This window comes from Callionymus lyra, chromosome 12 (assembly GCF_982586985.1).
Source record: "Callionymus lyra chromosome 12, fCalLyr1.hap1.1, whole genome shotgun sequence".
NCBI classification, from domain to species: Eukaryota; Metazoa; Chordata; class Actinopteri; order Syngnathiformes; family Callionymidae; genus Callionymus; species Callionymus lyra.
Window position 1 is genome coordinate 4,684,479 of NC_141829.1, and position 20,883 is coordinate 4,705,361.

The following is a 20,883-nucleotide window of genomic DNA, read 5'->3' on the forward strand; positions in this document are numbered from 1 at the left end:
CCATACCATACCATACCATACCATACCATACCATACCATACCATACATACATACCATACCATACCATACCATACCATACCATACCATACCATACCATACCATACCATACCATACCATACCATACCATACCATACCATACCATACCATACCATACATACCATACCATACCATACCATACCATACCATACCATACCATACCATACCATACCATACCATACCATACCATACCATACCATACATACCATACCATACCATACCATACCATACCATACCATACCATACCATACCATACCATACCATACCATACCATACCATACCATACATACCATACCATACCATACCATACCATACCATACCATACCATACATACCATACCATACCATACCATACCATACCATACCATACCATACCATACCATACCATACCATACCATACCATACCATACCATACCATACCATACTATACAATGTGACACAATACGATACCATACCATACCATACCATACCATACCATACCATACCATACCATACCATACCATACCATACTATACAATGTGACACAATACGATACCATACCATACCATACCATACCATACCATACCATACCATACCATACCATACCATACCATACCATACCATACTATACAATGTGACACAATACGATACCATACCATACCATACCATACCATACCATACCATACCATACCATACCATACCATACCATACCATACCATACCATACTATACAATGTGACACAATACGATACGATACCATACCATACCATACCATACCATACCATACATACCATACCATACCATACATACCATACCATACCATACCATACCATACCATACCATACCATACCATACTATACAATGTGACACAATACGATACCATACCATACCATACCATACCATACCATACCATACCATACCATACCATACCATACCATACCATACCATACCGTACCGTACCATACCATACCATACCATACCATACCATACCATACCATACCATACCATACCATACCATACCATACCATACCATACCATACCGTACCATACGATACCATACCATACCATACCATACCATACCATACCATACCATACTATACAATGTGACACAATATAATACAATACAATACGGTACGATACAATACGGTACGATACGATACGGTACGATACGATACGATACGATACGATTCGATACGATACGATACGATACGATACTATACGATACGATACCATACCATACCATACCATACCATACCATACCATACAATGTGATACAATATAATACGATACAATACGATAAAATGCGAGACGATGCAAGACAATATGATGCGATACAATATCATAAGAAACACACATTATTCATTTATTATTATATTCAGAGACTTCAGAAAAAAAAATGACAACATCTTCAGAAGAATAACAAACACTCAGTTAATAAATAAAATAAAATGAATTGAGACTGAACATTTAGATACTGAAATGTCACTGACACTAAAACACATAAGAAGGTTCAGAAGCAGAACTTTAAAAAAGACGGGATTATAATCCATCGACCACCTCGAGAATGACTTTATTATTCCATAAATAAACATCTCATCTTCTCGTGGATCCACAGATGAAGTCACTCGTCACGTTCTTGGGGTAACGAGTGACTTTTCACTCAGCGATGTTGTTCCTGCAGACGACTTTTACTGCCGCGTCTGAAGCAAGAATAGATGAATGAAGCTGAGGGAAATGAAGAATGAAGACTTGGACCCGGAGCAAAACATGTGTCCCTTTCTAGTGACCACACGGACTTCCTCTTTACGACCTTCGTGACCAGTGCTCAGCACACACACACACACACACACACACACACACACACACACACACACACACACACACACACACACACACACACAACCATCATCGTTTTGTTTCATCATGTTATGCTGATTTTTTCTTCTTCATTTTAATTCTACTAATGTGTTAAATCTACTTTAAATCCACCTCTTGTCACCGGGATTCTATCGTAGTGCAGGTCGAGCTGAGCCAGAGGGCAAAACTCTTGATTTACGACTCAATAAAAGGTGAAAAGGGAAGTTCCGGGCCTCTTCTCTCGTGCTGCTGCCCCCGCGACACGACCTCCCTCCAACGTAAGACTGAGTTTAAAAGTTAATTCTGACTCGTTGTCCTGATGTGATTCTCACTTGTTGACCTCTTTAACCTCGTGTTTGCTTCCACAAGCCCGTTTCTGGAAAAAAAAAACTTTCCTCCCTGATTCTGATTTGGTCTCTAATTAACTCATTAGTGGGTTTTTGTCTCCCCCTGCCGGCTCTCACGGGAACTCGACCTCGTCACAGCAGTGATTTAAGACATGATGAAATATTATGAAATATTACAAGAGTATTAAAGAGCCGCCCAGTTTAACACCGCTTTTATTTTTGTGTGTGTAGCTGTTTGAGTGTGTGTGTGTGTATGCGTGTGTGTGTGTGTGTGAGTTGCCCATGAGCCCGGACAGGAAGTGGCGGTGGCTGGTTTGAGGTCAGTGGCAGGAAAGAATAGTAACTGTTGCTGTGACTACGGCTGCTCACAGTTCAGGATCTGGTTTTTCCTGACGCACTACAGCCTGAAACCGCATCCATTTGTCAGCCGTTCATCTGCTCATCCACTCGTCCATCTATTTATTCGTCCGGCACATCATCTGTCGTGCGACACAACAACACAGTGGAATTCAAAGAAAATACCTCTGCAGTGCAAACGCGGCCCCACCCTTGTCTTTAAACATTAAACGACGCCACCACAGGAACTAAAAGACCGTGTTGCTGCTGTTTACTGGACCGGGCCCCGAACCACATCTCCCTCGCTCACGTCCAGAACCTTCTTATCAGGACCAGTTATCAGGACCTTGAACGTCTGCTCCATCTGACTCATGCACTTTAGATTTGTTCCCAAAGTTCCATCATTAAACTGCATTAAGAGTATATAGTTGTTTAATGTTGACTCATCATGAAGAATAAACAACACTTTTACTGATGCATGTCATCAGACTCACAACACAGTCATTAACACTATTTTAAACACAACACAGACTTTTTGTGTGTGCGGTGACGACAGCAGAGAATAGAATGAATGAAATAGATATAAATAAAATAGAATTAAATTAATAAAATGTTACATTAAAGTGGGTCTAGGAAATTGAATAATGAATTAGTCTATTTAATTGATTTTTAATAAAAATAAAATAAAATAAATTAAATGTAATTAAAATACATTTAAAATACATTTAAATAAAATTAATTAAAATTAAATAAAATGTAATGGAATTAAATAAAATGTAATTAAATTTAATTAAATTATAAGCCACTAATTAACCCTTGTGTTGTCTCAGGGTCAAGGTCAACGACCTCCACCACTGCATATGTATTTATGGAAGCCAGGGAGGTTGTTGACCTTTGACCCAAGGGTTAATAATTTTATCACTATGGAACACATTATTCTCTACAGTCCTCCAAATAAATACATATATTTAAAATAGGTTTAAAGAGCTGTAAATAGTCACTGATATGCGTCTTATTTTAGCTTTTATCAGTCACAACTATTAACATTTAAACCTATTATTTAGTAGTTTAAGTCAGGAATATGAGTCTGATTTTAATATTGTCTTTTCATTCTTTTAGGCCCAACTTATCTTAATTATGGGTGTTTGTTCCTACTTTGTGTCATGTCTCTTAATGTTGACAGTAAACATCTCTGTCCATCATCTTGTCTCAAACTGACATCTTTACAGGTAAAATTATCAACAGGTGACTAAAAATCTACTCTGATTCTTAGTCAACGATCCTGCACTTAGCTTAAAATAAAAATACTTTGGTCAAATTTTGGCCCCCAGGTTTGAAATGTGTGACCAATTGTGTAACTTTGTGTTGAAGGGAACTGCTATCTTTCTGTAACTGGTTTCATTGTTGTTAGTACATTTTTATATATAATTTTCTTTAATGATAAATAACATGTAATGAAACCCCCAATTTGACGGCGACATAAAGTGGAGTTGTTGCAAACATTTTGTGTTTTTCAGGTCAGGTCACTCCCCAAAAAGAGGCTAGAATTTGAGGGGTAACAGAGGACATGTGGCCACCCTAAATATAAGTTCTGGAAGAACAAAATGTGATTAAAATTCATATATATTTGTGTCTATCTTGGTCAGTTGACTCTTTTGAAAAACACAGAAACAAAGTATTCCAAGCAAAGGACAATTTATGTTTATCTAGTTTGATATGTTGAAATAAGTGTTAAACTTTTCTGAGATTTATTTGACATTGATGTGGACGAGCAGATGTCATGAATGACCTCCTGCCAATTACAGCCAAAGTCTTTATTAAATAAACTCTGTAGCTGTTTTTGTTATCTTTTGTTTCGCTTAAATATGGAAAACAGTTCAATCAACGATCACTAATAATGAAATAAATGTTGTACTGTTGGCAAAATAAACTACTAACTGGATAATTAGCGGTTGGGATTAATTAATTAATTTTTAAGTAAAATTAATTCCTAAAATATTTCTTATTAATGTTCAGTATTTCTCTATGTTTTTAAAAGAAAATATATTTTTGCTGTGATTCATTTCCGACGGGGTGCCTTGATGGTCGTGCGCATGCGCGGGGAGCAGCTGACCGCAGCAGTCACGTGACGATGGCGGACCCAGAGAGTCGCGAACAAGTCGCTGTGATCGGTAACACCGACATCACGTCCACGGAGACGGAGAACAACCTCGTCAACACGGTAGCGCCTTGTTTTTCTTCTGCGGGAATTTAAACGATTTTTTTACGTTTTGAAAAATAAAACTTTGTCGTTTGAAAACTTTTCCCCTGAAACAGGCCTGAAGCTAGTGAAGCTAACAGCTAACAAACTTACTCTCCTCCTTCACTTATGTTGACTTTTATACGAGGGAACTAGTTAAAATAAGTTTTAAACACAAGTGTCGATGCAAGTTATTTTTGTTTTAAATCATTTGACGTTGACAGGAACTTATTGATCGCTGTCTTGTAAACTTTGCTTATGTTAGCATGTTAGCTAGCTGTGGCTAGCTCAGTGAAAAGTTTTGTTTACATTCTCATCTGTCTTGTCCTTCCTTCACTGTATGGACTGATCAATAATATCCTCGTCCCTGCAAACATAAACTGCTTATTTAGATCGTCTTAGACTCACAATCTAGCAGAATATTTTCTACACATTAATTTCTGATCCTCTTGTTTATTCTCATCTCATGTGACATCAAGTGAATGTTTACTCTCTCGAACTGTGATGTTTGTGTGTAGATGGTGGAGGAGGACACATGTGAGATGAAGGCTCTGGAGATCAATGTGGCTGAAGCTGAGAAGAGGACTGGGAAGAACACAGTCAACATGCAGGAGACGTACACGGTCTACCTCATAGAGAGGAGGTAAGAAACAACATACTGCACACAAGGTACTTCTGTTCAATTATCAACAAGTTTTCTTGTTGTTTATCAGTTCAGTTAAACACATTCACAGAAGACTAATGTATAAAAGGCTTTAGTAAGACAAGACAAGATCTAACAGTGATTCATTGATCAATAACTTATAAATTATATATTTAATTCTACAAAGATGATTGAAAAGTACAGACCAGTGTGATTATATTGTGTAGATCTTTGAAACCATGATTCAAACTATAAGATCAAAATTAATCAATATACTTCCCTTTTCACCTTTTATTGAGTCATAAATCAAGAGTTTTGCCCTCTGGCTCAGCTCGACCTGCACTACAACAGAATCCCTGTGACTGAAGGTGTGGATTTAAATCAATTTCTTCTTTAAATGGATTAAACATACTTCACTCATTATTTTTGTTGTATTCAAATTGACTTGTGTATTAGGAAAACCATGTGTTAAAGACTTTGGCAGTAAATTCTGTGTATATATACTGTATATATATATATATACAAACACAATTTAAAATTCACAGCACGTCTACAGAAGAATAAAACTTAGATTTATTGTAAACTGTAGCTCAGAACATCAACATACACTCGTTGAACTCTTTTATTTTTTCAAACAAACAGTAAATGATTTTGAGTCTGTTGTCATCAGTTTTGCCACACATTATATATTAGAATCAGAAACTTTTATTCCCAGTGTTGTAAATACAATACAGGGTTTGTTGTGGAGTCAGTACAGAATGAAGAAAGATAACAGAACCAGGAACAAAGGGCAGCCGTTCTGTGGCGCCTTATCAACTCATTTGCATTTTTATTTGACTTGATGTGACGTTAAAACTCTCCACATTATTTAAACTCTCTTTGATGTCGTCAACTATACTGAGGGCTTGAAAGTTGTCATGCATTTTATTAAAAAAGGACTCAAAATTCTTGCTACTAAATAATTCTTAACAACTTTACCTCTTTTGAGTTTTGGAAATGTTGAGTATTCTTGATATAAAAACCCAAGAAATATTCCTTTTTCTTCTCTAGAGCTCCAAATAAACTTTGCTCAGACAAGACTATTTCAGGTCCGGCTTATTACTCCGATAACAGAAGTAAAACGTACAAAGTGTCAGTTATTGTATGATATCTCTGAAGGCCGGCGGAAAGTGTCCCAGACGGGGTCACACCTGCGGCCCCCGACTCTCTGTGGAGACGCTACAGTGAGTTCGAGCTGCTGAGAACGTACCTCCTCGCCGTCTACCCTTACGTCGTCATCCCTCCGCTGCCGGAGAAGAGGGTAGGATTCACACCGTTGACATTCGGCTTTATCTGCTCACACTGTTGTGTCTCGCAGGCGGAGTTCGTGTGGCACAAACTCTCCGCAGACAACCTTGACCCAGACTTCGTGGAGCGGAGGAGAGTCGGTTTGGAAAACTTCCTCCTGCGCGTCATGTCTCACCCCGTCCTCGCCAAAGACCAGCTTTTTTACCATTTTCTCACAACGGTAACAGACTTTGATAAACACAAGGTTGCAATGTTTTCAACACGATACAACCAGCCTTTTTTCCTGTGTATCTCTGTCGCTATGGCAACCATATTTTTAAGATTCTGTTTCCCTTATTTTCCTCCTGCAGGAGAAGACCTGGAAAGATGCAGTTTTGGAAACAGGTTTTCAAGATAAGGTAGAAAAAACTTGCAAATGTAAGGTAAGGTAAGGTAAGGTAAAACTTTATTGATCCCTCAGGAGGTCTCCTTTGGGAAATTGTTTTTTTACAATAGCCAGCAATTTTTCATAAACAATAAAAAATAATACATAAAAAATAAAATAAGAAGAACATAAAGAGGAAGAACAAGATGACACAATCTAAGTCTAAAGACAAAGACAAAGAACATAGGTCAAGGAAAGAAAAACAACAAAGACAAAGATACAAAGACTAACATGGAACAGAACATCCAGATACTCTCACTCCACTCCTGCCCCCGAACTCAGAATTGTACAATTTAATAGCCCGAGGGATGAATGAGTCCCTGAGTCTATTTGTTTTGCACCTGGGTAGGAGCATTCGTGCACTCATTCTGCTTCTCTGCTCACTGATGACAGTGCTGAGAGGATGACTGTCATCGTCCATGATGGACAGTAGTTTGTTCAATGATCTCCTCTCAGCAACTGTCACCAGTGAGTCCAGCTTCATTCCAACCACAGAACCAGCCCTCCTGATCAACCTGTCCAACAAAATGTCCAGCAAATCAAACATTTACTTTCATTTTGATTGACGTGTTATTTAAAATCCAGGTGGACCCCAGACTTAAATCATTGAGTGCCAGTTTCAGAGTCAAGAACCCGGACAAGTAGGTGTCGTTGAACTCTGTATGTCTTCTGCTTTATTTTTTTAATGTTTCTTTTTCTTTTTAAGGAGATTTACAGCAATGAAACAATACAGTGATGATCTGAACAGCGTCATTTCTCAGCTACTGCGGGTGCGAGCGGTGAGGAAGCTTTTCTGACTTCAAAGATGACAGAATGTTCATTTAATTAGTTAATTTTGTTGATGAATCAAAATCTTCTGAAGCGCCTGTCTTTTGATTCATGTTCCTCTGGCGCCCTCTGTTGAACGATCGTAAGAATGCACCATTTGTGGAAAGTGAACAACTACGACCTACGTCTTTGTTTATTTTTAATTCTCTCAAAAACATGCATTTATCCAAATATTTATTCAGATTGTTCATCCTTTTGTTCTCATTTCTCCAGAGAGTGGCAGACAGACTTTATGGAGTTTATAAAGTCCATGGAAACTACGGCCGAGTGTTCAGGTTTGTTTCTTATACTCGTTTTTAATTCTATAATTAAATTAATTTTTAAGATGACGTTAGTAGTTGAATTAAATATACTCACATTAATATAAGCATCTGTCAAACAGGTTAGAATAAAACTAAAATGATCAAATAAATCTAAAATAAAAGTTAAATTCTTATCTTAAACACTGATGTTGTTACAGGTCACTATAGCAACATGAACTTTCATCTACTTTGATCTTATCCTACCATACTACGGAGTGTACATGCTGTGTATTGTAGTAGTGATGAAGTCAGGTGTGTTTCAGTGAGTGGAGCGCGATAGAGAAGGAGATGGGCGACGGGCTCCAGAGCGCAGGACACCACATGGACACGTGAGTGACACGTTAAGCTCATGTGTTTCAACATGTTTTGACTCTGCGGTCGTTCTCAGGTTCGCAGCATCGATCGACGACATCCTGGAGGAGGAGGAGCACTACGCCGACCAACTGAAGGAATACCTCTTCTACACCGACGCCGTCAGGTGTGTGTGTTTGATAACGTTTTACTACGGTCACAGCAGGAGGCCGTCTGGTTCTGCTCGAGGTTTCTGCGTGTTGTTTTTCCTCGTCACTGTCGCTCATTGCGATCAGATGTTTCTAATGATTTGACACTTTAAATAAAGTTGAATTCAATCGACCAGTTCGACTTGTTGGAGAAGAAAAAGAAGACGCAACACGTGTGTTAAAACAAGATTGTTGTGTGTTTGCTGTGAAGGTCGGTGTGCAGGAAACATGAACTGATCCAGTACGAGCTGGAGTTGGCGGCTCAGGACCTCGTCTACAAGAAGCAGCAGAAGGAAGAGCTGGTCACTGGGGTACGACACACACACACACACACAATGTATACAAACAAACACACACACAAACATACACTTATATGCACACAGATAAAGAAACGTACACACAAAACTATGTATACAAACAAACAAATGAACACACAAATACACAAAGATTTGCACAACAAATGTATACACAGATTAAATTACATCAACTTTATTATAAACGTATAAACAAAGATAAAGGAAGGTACTCAAAAATAATACTTACACAGATAAACAAATGTATACACAGATAAACAAATATTCACATAAATAACAAATACTCACGAATAAACACACACAAAAAAACAAACAAATAACAAATGTACACACAGATAAACAAATGTATACACAAAAAACAAATATACACACAGATAAACAAATATATACATGAATAAACAATATTCACATAAATAACAAATACTCACGAATAAACACATTCAAATAAACAAACAAACACACAAAAACAAATATACACAGATAAACAAATGTACCCAGAAATAAACAAACGTAAGTAAATAATTTGTATTTATATAGCGCTTTACACACAGATAAACACATGTACACGCAGATAAACACATGTATGTTTCTATTTACAATACATTATCAATACATTTTACGATCAATGCTCTTGACTTTCTCGTCTGTCTTTGTCTCCCCCTGCTGGCTCATAAAAACATTTCACACTGTGTCTACAAAGACGGAACATTTGCTGAGTCACCTTCTGTCCACATTATTATTGTTGACTCATGAAATGGACTCCTTTTATTTAGTAAAACGTCTTTTCAACTCAAATGGTCTTTTCAAGCGTAAGTGGTTACCATGACGATCTGAGTTGTGATGTGGCTCTTGAATCCCACACACACACACACACACACACACCAAGATTATAGCAACACATTTGTACTCGTGTGTGTGTGTGCGACAGTTACGAGACTCCAGGACGTCCTGACGCTGCCATTAAACCTTCTTCACGGCGTGTCAAGTTTTAACGTGGAGTGTGTGTGTGTGTGTGTGTGTGTGTGTGTGCGTGTGTGTGTGTGTGTGTCTGCAGACCATGCGCGTCTTCTCCCTGAAGGGAATGACCAGTAAGCTGTTCGGCCAGGAGACCCCGGAGCAGAGGGAGATCAGGTTGGCGGCTCTTGAGCAGAGCATCCAGGAGGGAGAGGAGGCGCTGAAGCAGAAGAACAGAGAGAGCACGTAAGAACGACACAAACCTCCTCTTGTGATTGTTATTATACTATCGTTATTGTTATTATCATTATTATTATTTTTATTATTAGTATTATTACTATTATTCTTACTATTACTATTGTTATTATCATTGTTGTTATTATTATCATTATTATCATTGTTATTGTAATTTTTATTGCTATCGTTATTGTTATTATTATTATGATTATTTTTATTATTACTATTATTACTATTATTCTTACTATTACTATTACTATTGTTATTATCATTGTTGTTATTATTATCATTATTATCATTGTTATTGTAATTCTTATTACTATCGTTATTGTTATTATCATTATTGTTATTTTTATTATTAGTATTATTACTATTATTCTTACTATTTCTATTACTATTGTTATTATCATTGTTGTTATTATTATCATTATTATCATTGTTATTGTCATTTTTATTGCTATCGTTATTGTTATTATTATTATGATTATTTTCATTGTTGTAGTTATTTTTACTATTGTTATTATCATTATTGTTACTGTAATTGTTATTTTTAGTATTAGTATTATTACTATTATTCTTACTATTACTATTGTTATTATCATTGTTATTATTATCATTGTTATTGTTATTATTATTATGATTATTTTTATTGTTGTTGTTATTATTATATGCAAGTACACCAGTGTCATCAAAATATGTAATGGTTAAATTTAACATTTCCTACAAATGTTTTAATGTTTTTATTTTATCATTAAATACATTTTTTGAATAATTTAATTCTATGATTTCTATATTTTAAAGGGTTTCATTTGTGATTTGATTTTTCTTTTTTTCAAAATGAATGATTTATTTGTATGTGTGTGTATATATATATATATATATATATATATATATAATTTATTATTTGTAGACTTTTTAATTCAATAAATAATGTTGATATAATGGTGTCACCAGACATTACCAACAGAGCACCGAGCTACTGGATCCAACTTTCAGCCAATCATGTGTCGCCCACAAGGTCACGTGACAATAAAGTTTTACCTTACCTTACCTTACCTGACTGTTCAAACAGGTAGCATTTTTGTGTTGAATTTAAAAGACGACAAATCAATTGTTTTTAATTTAGTACGTTTGTTTATGAATGATTTGAAACGATTCCAATTATTTAAACGAAAAACAAATTCAACCTTTCAATTTAGAAATTAAAAAAAATTAAAAAATCTTTATTAAATGCTCAAAATTCAACAACATTTCAATAAAAAAAAAGGAAAGTTTAGACATTTGAAAAGTTCAATATTCCGATGACATTGAAATACATCCATAATAATCTCAGAAAAGTTAAAGCTTGAAATGATCAAAGTGTTCTGGACTCGTTCACCTCCACCTGCCGCTGCTTCTGAGGGACCCGAACCGAACGTTTGTTCCCACAGAGCGTTCCTGCAGACGGCCTGGGAGGACGTGGATCGCTTCAAGGAGCAGAAGGACGCGGATCTACGTGAAGCTCTCATCAGTTACGCCATCATGCAGATCAGCATGTGCAAGAAGGTTTGTGTGCGTCGACATCCTACACGTGTGCGTTTGTTCACAACAAACATCAGGGATTCCAACCCAGAAGGTCGTCGGGTTCAACCGTCGGCGCCTCAAGTTCTTCATCCTAGTGACCGGTTTAAGAAGTTCATCTTTCCATTTAGCATTTGAACAAAACGTTCCTCAAAATAAACTGATATTTAAACCCAGAAAAGATGTTGCCTCTCGTCCTCAGTCAGCACTTCTGTAAAGAGGTCGAACCAGAAAGACGAGATCCTGGTCGACCACGAGGGTCAAAACAAAGACGACCTTTTGCTGTTTCTGAGGGAAAGACGTCGAACGCATCTCGATTTTTGACCCTCGTGTTATCTCGGGGTCAAGGTGACCCGGAGGCCCCAAAACAAATGCGTTTGTGGTATGCCTTGTGTTGCCAACATAAGGGATACCTAAAGCACATTTGTTTTCATGCCTCCGGGTCATCTTGACCCTGAGATAACACAAGGGGTAAGATGGGGGAAAAAAAACTTTAAAATAACATAAAATTTGAAAAAATTGGCAAAACTGATAGTGAATCAACCACTAAAATAGATCGAAATAGTCGTGAACAGTTTCTTTAAAAACACGAGAAGTAAAAAACGGTGCATGAACGTTTCAACTCTCAACTGTCGTGATCATCAAAGCAATAATGAAATAATCTCAAAGTAAACATGTGACTCTGACAAACACAAGAGTCGTTTTAAATCCTTCATTTCTGACTATTCTTTACAAAATAAAATGTTTAATGAATCTCATTTCAATTGTCGTTAATAGTAACGTTTTATACCAAAATAATTATTTCGCGCCAACAAGTCAGTGATGACCTCCCACCACCAGATGGCGATGCTTAGTGGGTGTCAAACGCTGATCTGCTCGGCGTGACAAGATCAAGTGCTGTGTCTCAAATCGCATACTTGCGTACTCAAAGTTAGTATTGTTAGTGCATAAGTGCGTCTCAATTATTAGTGTGTAAATGTAGTTAGTGCTCCATACACACTAGATTGACACTAAAACGCCCACAAAACTGAGTAAGAATTGATGGACACTTTCTACACTAAACGGCTCCATCGTCATATATATATATATATATATATATATTTATATACTTGCAGGTGTATTTTTTAGCAAGAGTATGAGGATGACACGTCTTCTGTGCTGAATATTTCGCCAATATTTCGTTTCTCATATTTTTTCTTTATTTCTTCTTCCAAACTTGCAAAACGTGCTGCCAGCAGGTGGCGCTAGTGTTCCTACAGCTGGTTGAAATCATCCTTAAATAGTAGTAGAAGAAGAAGCTGTCGCGTCATTTCCTGTTAGTGTGTAGCAGCAGAGTTTGATCTGAGACATACTATCTGTGGAGGATTAGTTACTAGTTAGTACGTACACTATCCTGATGATACTAACCAGTGCACTAAGAGAAGTATTTGAGACACGGCAAAGGTTTTTATACAGTGAATATAATGTGGCAAATGGCTGCAATTCATCAAGTGTCCACTGGAGGCTGGCTGCAGAAAGAGCAGTTGCCTCATGTACTGAAAGGTCGTAAAAATGTGTCCATATGTTACAATAAAGGTTAGAAAGGTTGGAGTTCACGACACGTTTGAAGGTCACGTATCGTCTGCTTCGATGCATTAAGTTTGAAAAAAATACTTTTAAAAAATGTGTTTTTGTGTTCTTGGGTCGACTGGTCTGAAGAGTGAGCGTTTGTGAAGCTTCTCTCCTCCAGTGTTTAGATACTGATCCTGTTACTGTTGCTGACTTAAGCCTTGAGCGTCGTGACTCAAGTCTCGTGGTCACAGAACAACCTCTCAAAGATGGTCGCCATTATACAAAAGATTCCCATGATGCAACACTCCCGGTGTGACTTTTTTTTTTCTCATTCCCCTCTTCAGGGAATCCAAGTGTGGTCCAACGCCAAGGAGTGCTTCAACAAGATGTGACTCGCCACCACTGACCGCTGCCGTTCTTCCTCCGACCCTCGTCCAGGAGATTCTGGATCGTCTCGTCAAAGAAACACTTCCGGCGATGGAAGGACTCGTCTGGACCACGAGCGTCCGGAGGGTTTTCTCCGCGGTGCTACTTTCTATTCGGTCGCAGGAAGCTGCACATTTCAGGAAGTGAGCGTTTCGTCCTCCGGCGCCGGACGAAGGTTTGAGTCTCGCCTTCTTTTCCTCGCGACTCTTTCCACTTCACCAGCCTTTTTTTTTTTTTTGTTGTTGCCAAAAACCCGCTTCTCGTCGACTCTTTGAGAGAAAACATTCCGACGTTTAACGACTGATCGCCGCTAACGTTCGTAAACGACCAAATGACTTTAATCAAAGTGTTTGATTTTCACGAAAGGACGACGAAAAGGCGCCGAACGAGCGTCGCCCTCGAGTCCGTCCACGGTTTTCCTTGATTTTATTCCACGAACGACGTGATTGTCGAAACACTAATAAACCTTTTCAGATCGTCTCGTGTCGTTAAATTTTCCTGGTTTGTCGCGACGAAAAGTACCTAAAATTAGCACTTAAATAGAAAATGGATGTGTTCATCGCCATGGCAACAGCTTCCTGCAGATTGTCAAAATCAGTGTGTCATTGATGCAGCTGCGCGTGTGTGTGTGTGTGTGAGTGTGTGTGTGTGTCGTTGACTTAAAGTGCTGGAGATGAAGATGTACTTGTCAACATTAAAACCCCGTTTGTCTGGAACGACCTGCTCTGGTTGCGTTCGACTTAAAAACATTGACGCGATTGTTGCTGTTTCTTCAGTGAATCACAGGCACACCTGTTGCTGGTCCTGGTGGTGGAGACCCTGGAAAGTAACGGGCACAACAAAACAGGTCCGATATTCACTAACATTTCAATATTTTTGCGTTAAATGACTTAAAATTCGATTTAAATCAAATTTTCACACATTTTAACATATTTATGTTCTTAATAATTATTGTTTTACTATGAATTTTCTTCCCAAATACATTTAATCAAATTTTCAAAATGTACTTCTTTTTATATACTGTGTATATCCTGTCAGCATTGTTGTGTAGAAAAAAGAAAAGCATGTGTAGTTAATTCATAAACGAGTGAATATTGACATGTATTTAAAAAATGTGATTTAATGGATCAATATTAATGGAATTTAACAATTTAGCATCAATTACTTGAAATACAATTAAAACGGGACATTTCTCCGGCAGAAATCATGAGAGTTTGACTGTGCACTTTGCACTGTGACAAAAAAACTATAAAAGCTACAAAAGAGTCAAATCCCACGTTGATCATTTGGACTTTTATCTTCATTTTAGAGTTTGAACGGCGTTTCTACGTGAACGTACGCCAGAGCAGGAGATGTTTGAATGATGTAGCAGTTTTATGACTTTTTTTATTACCTCGTTCTTTCATTCCTTATGGAAAATTTATCACAGTTTTTTGCGACTTTAACTCACTAATCCAAACGTGAGCACATTTTTAAATCCATATAATTTTCATACGTTCCTAATAACTACCGTTTATTAACTTTTAACCTTTTACTGTTTTTTGATTCTTGTAGAAATGTTTTTGGGGATAATTAGCTTCAAACAGGTGACGATGTTTGTAGCCTGTTAGCATAGACGTGCTAACATCTGCAGCACAAACATTTATCATTAATTCCATCTTCCCAACATTCTTTATAATTAGTGTTTTATTTACATTTACTCTTCATTTGTTTTCATTCTTATGACATTTTTTTGGGAACGTTTGACTTCAAACAGGTGACGATGTTTGTAGCCTGTTAGCATAGACGTGCTAACATCTGCAGCACAAACATTTATCATTAATTCCATCTTCCCAACATTCTTTATAATTAGTGTTTTATTTACATTTACTCTTCATTTGTTTTCATTCTTATGACATTTTTTTGGGAACGTTTGACTTCAAACAGGTGACGATGTTTGTAGCCTGTTAGCATAGATGTGCTAACATCTGCAGCACAAACATTTATCATTAATTCCATCTTCCCAACATTCTTTATAATTAGTGTTTTATTTACATTTACTCTTCATTTGTTTTCATTCTTATAACATTTTTTTGGGAACGTTTGACTTCAAACAGGTGACGATGTTTGTAGCCTGTTAGCATAGATGTGCTAACATCTGCAGCACAAACAAGAAACTAAGGTGTTAGAGAATAAAGATGCTGCTTTTTTTTTCACGATACTGTCTCAATGTCTAACAGCACAGTATCAATGTTTTAACAATAGTATGTTCATAGTTTATATTTCAATAAAGTGTTTAAAATAATAGAATCAGATTTTTTTTTTTTTTTTTTTACAATAATCATGAAAATATTTATGTTGTTCATTTTTTTTTTGTTGCAATTAAACTTCCGGCCACTAAATGGCAGCAGTCATCACGTCCTCTGTAGCTATAGGAACAAGGAAATAAGATCCCGGTTATGACTGAGGACGAGAGGATACAGTGACTCCAGCAGTTTTTATAGCTAATGTTTGGACATATTTTGGTTCGGAAACAAATGAAAGCAGTTACGACTTCGTCAAGAGTCATGTGGTCTGTAAATACTACAACACCAGAGTCAAGTACTGGACAATACTACACATATATACTTGTTACTACACTATCACAACACCAGAATCAAGTACTGGACAATACTACACATATATCCTTGTTACTACACTATTACAACACCAGAGTCAAGTACTGGACAATACTAGACATATATACTTGTAACTACACTATCACAACACCAGAGTCAAGTACTGGACAATACTACACATATATACTTGTAACTACACTATCACAACACCAGAGTCAAGTACTGGACAATACTACACATATATACTTGTAACTACACTATCACAACACCAGAGTCAAGTACTGGACAATACTACACATATATCCTTGTTACTACACTATCACAACACCAGAGTCAAGTACTGGACAATACTACACATATATCCTTGTTACTTTAGTATCACTATATATCACTTTATATTGTGATACACATTCTTGATAATATAAACACATTTACAACAAATGCATGTGTGGTTAATTATCAATTAACTAAATCGGTAACAAAACAAGTGTATATTGACTTTAATGCAAAACTTAAAATTAAACTACAATTAAAATCAAAGTTAGTTAGCATTGTTAGCATTGTTGTGCTAATATCTTCAATGCAAACAAAACAAACATGTATGTAAATAAGTAAGTAATTCAAATTAAGTAATTAAAAACTAAACATATTGTTCTAGTTGAGAAAAAAGGGAGTTACCGTCACTACTATACGCAAACACTGATGAAGTAGAACACATAGTTTATTAACAATATAGAAGTATTGACCAAGAATACGAGCTACAAATCTCTGACAACTTTATCTAAGTTTTCACTTGGAAAAACTCACTAGAAAAAACACCCACGACAATTTAAATGATCATCTGAGTCCCTTTTATATATATATATATAATTTATATATATATTATATATTATATAATATAAGTTAAAGTGAGACGTCACTTCCGCTAGTTTCATGAATTTAATCAATAAAAAGATGATGTAACTTTGTTTCCATTACTTTGTATTTAAATGTCTTTTCACCTTTTGAAATAGTCCATAACTTTCTTAATATGTATCACAGGACGATGATACTTGACTCGTCTTTACAAGACCTTCGATAATAAACATACATATAAATCAATTAATCCTTCTGTCGCCGCCATGTTTGTAGTTCTTCTGAGTCTGCGCGGATCTAAAGTCGTGAGTCCAGGTGAGTCAGTCTCACTCTCTCAGAAAACCCCGTAGATCCGTCAGACGAGGGTCTCACGCGCACGTCCATCAATTTAAAAAGGCGACACGAACCCGTCCGGAACCGAACCCAACCCGTCTGTGCCCGCCCGTCAGGGAGGAGGAAGCCCCGCCCCCCCAGAATAAAGATCGAACCTTCTCTTCCAATCCAGACAAAAGACGTCGCTCTGAGCCCGGAGACAGTCTGGTCCAGACCCAGACCCGCACCAGACCCACCTGAGCACGAGACGCCCGAGCCCGGTCCCGCAAGAACACCGTGTTCCGATGATGTCATACCTGTGGATCCTGCTGCTGGGGAGCCTGTTGGCGGGAAGCGCCAGGAGCCAAGGTAATTGATCATCGATCGATCGATATCTCTCTCTTTTTTATCTCTCTTTTCTTCATCCATTCATCGATCTGTCGATCGTTATCTCGTTGAAGTGACGTCATCATGGAGCTTCACCTGGTTTTAATTCAAATGTCACCAGAGATAATTAGAAATAAAACGCAATTTAAGCGAATTTATTTATAATAAAATGATTAAAATGTTTAAATAATATTATTTAACGTGGATGTGAAATAAACACTTGAACACATGTCACTATTGTTGTTAATTAAAGATCTTAATCAATAATTTCATGATCAGACAATAATTCCACAAACTTATCAGTTTTATTTTTAATCTTAAAAACATTCTTTGTATTTATTTTCAAATGTGTTTTATATTTAGTCAGAGTCACGTGATGCTAAATGAGTTCTTCTCTCGCGGGGTGTGGTTTTTACATTTAACCTCCATTTAAGAGTGTGTAGATGTTTGTGTAGCAAAGTTGTGTTGAAGTGACAAACGTCACAAACGATCCCTGATCGAGCCAAAGTGATCGATAACAAGAGAAAAAAGGATTTTAGTTTAAAAGTTTTAGTGGATTTATCGCTAAATTCATCCGCGCGCTTGATACACAGCAGCGAACGATGTCACCACCAGGGGGCGCTGTTGAAGTCATCTTTACATTACGACTCACTGTTGATGACGTAAACAAACACGTGGGAACGAAACACAACAAGACAATAAAAATAAACATCTTGATCTGACAATAAATAACTTTGTTAAATCAGTTTTATCTAAAAAAAAAGATTCTATTTTATTCTATAGTATTTTGCAACAAGAAAAAAATGTTTCATAATAAGTTTCATTTTTAAATGTGTGAAGTTCGTGGTAAAAGATAAATAATTAAACCATCATTTTTGAAAAAAAGTACAAAAAAAAACTAAAAAACTACGAGTTTTAGGTAATTTTTAGTTGTTTTTTTTAACTCACCAGAGACGTCGTAGTATTTTTTCAATTCAACTTTATTTAAAGTGTCAAACATTTATCTTGACAGTTGAAACTACTCTCTATTAAGGGAGGAAATATGTCCCGGAAAACTTTTAACTTCAGCAGAAACCTGGAGCAGAACCAGACTCAACTTTCTCCTGTTGACAGAACTTTTGTAGAGAACGATCCTGACGAGTCAACATTGGATTAAGCTACACAAACACACACGTGTTCTAGTGTGTACTGAACCAGCTCCGCTCTCACACAACATTAGTGCGTCACGGATGTTGATTCATGACTTTAATCTTTACACCTTTGAAGATGAGGATCAGCACCGCAAGGTTTCTGGAATCAACTATTAACTCTCGTTCAGTTCAGTTTATTTCAAAGAACAATTTCATCATTTTATGTTCGGTTTTAATTACTGATCCAGTGACACACACATGTACACACACACACACACACACATGAACACATATATATGAACACACAGAAGCACACATGAACAAAGACACACACATGGACACAGACACACACATTGACACAGAAACGCACAAGGACACACACACACACGCACACACATGGACACACACAGGGGACACACGCACACATGCTGACACACCTGGTCACACCTGGACACATACATGAACACACACACACACGGACACACACCTGGACACACACACAGACACACACATGAACACAGACAGACACACATGGACACACACACAGACACACAGACACATACACACGCACACACACATACACATGCCCACACACAGACACACACATACACACGCAGACACACACACACACATGCACACACACACATGAACACACACATGGCCACACACACACACAGACACACACATGACCACACACAGACACACACGCACAGACATACACACAAACACACACACACAGACTCACACATGAACACACACACACACACACACACACACACACACAGACGGACACACACATGAACACACACACATGGCCACACAGACACACACATGACCACACACAGACACACATGCACAGACATACACACAAACACACACACACAGACTCACACATGAACACACACACACACACACACACACAGACTCACACATGAACACACACACACACACACACTTGAACACACACAGACACACACACACACACACACACACACACTTGAACACACACGGACACACACACACACACATGCACACACACTTGAACACACACACTTGAACACACACACACACACACACTCACAAACACACACACGTCTTCATGTTGTCCAAACATGCAGTAAAAGGACATAAAGACGTTGGACGAGGATCACAGAAACACAAACTGTTTACTAAGAAAACAAAAAGAGGGCAAATGAATAAAAACGCACACAAACGTCTTCACCGACTCACTTTTTTATAAGCAGGAAAAAAAACACACACTTTCATTGTCATCGCACACTTTTCTTCCCTCGTTCTGTTGAAACTGTTGCACATGAGTTTAAAGGTCCAGTGAGAGAGTGTGTGTGAGTACAGTACGTACAGTTTGTGAGTCTGTGTGCGTGTGTGAGTGAGTGTGTGTGTGTGTGCGTGTGTGTGATGTGGAGGTGAGGGAGTGTCTTTGTAACTGAATCCACTTCCAGCTGTAGACTACACCCAGCAACACATCGACTCCGGATCCCTCGCGGGTCTGAGTGTGTACTTGAGTGTGTGTTCACCTTAATGGCCACTGAAGTGTGTGTGTGTGAGGCAGATGAAAGTGCTGCGTCATGAGTGCCAGGTGTGTGTGTTGTGTGTGTGTGTGTTTACACCTTCAACTGTCGAACCGTGTGGGTGTTTTGATACGTGTGCGATTGACGCAAACGTCACTTTCTGTCCCACAAACGCACAAAGAAAGTGACCTGATTGAATAATGAGCTGTGAGATCACCTGACGCACACGCACACACACACACACACACACACACA

The 20,883-nt window shown here is 37.6% G+C and overlaps 2 protein-coding genes across 3 annotated transcripts in view; both read left to right on the forward strand.

The window, feature by feature from the left end:
• The first annotated feature begins 4,668 nt into the window (after positions 1 to 4,668).
• On the forward strand, positions 4,669 to 14,298 carry LOC148068036 (sorting nexin-4-like). Its single transcript, XM_087804768.1, has 14 exons — positions 4,669 to 4,774; positions 5,311 to 5,435; positions 6,594 to 6,735; positions 6,793 to 6,942; positions 7,073 to 7,120; positions 7,732 to 7,787; positions 7,853 to 7,925; positions 8,188 to 8,249; positions 8,540 to 8,605; positions 8,665 to 8,754; positions 8,988 to 9,087; positions 10,145 to 10,290; positions 11,712 to 11,826; positions 13,737 to 14,298. Exons 1-14 carry the CDS (start codon positions 4,685 to 4,687, stop codon positions 13,782 to 13,784), a joined length of 1,311 nt encoding a protein of 436 aa, XP_087660894.1. The 5' UTR covers positions 4,669 to 4,684; the 3' UTR covers positions 13,785 to 14,298.
• Positions 14,299 to 17,775: 3,477 nt separating this feature from the next.
• The window catches only part of LOC148068037 (uncharacterized), a 38,090-nt gene continuing 34,982 nt past the window's right edge, over positions 17,776 to 20,883 (forward strand). For both annotated transcript variants that reach the window (XM_087804769.1, XM_087804771.1), the window contains exon 1: positions 17,776 to 17,951. In XM_087804769.1, coding sequence (XP_087660895.1) covers positions 17,888 to 17,951 — 64 coding nt within the window. In that variant the 5' untranslated portion in view covers positions 17,776 to 17,887. The remainder of the gene's footprint in view (positions 17,952 to 20,883) is intronic.

Excerpts from the sequence above, each read along its gene's own strand:
- LOC148068036 (XM_087804768.1), top strand. The coding sequence starts at position 4,685 with ATGGCGGACCCAGAGAGTCGCGAACAAGTCGCTGTGATCGGTAACACC. Across the intron at positions 4,775-5,310 it reads AGAACAACCTCGTCAACACG|ATGGTGGAGGAGGACACATG; the intron begins GTAGCGCCTTGT and ends GTTTGTGTGTAG. Across the intron at positions 6,943-7,072 it reads TTTACCATTTTCTCACAACG|GAGAAGACCTGGAAAGATGC; the intron begins GTAACAGACTTT and ends TTCCTCCTGCAG.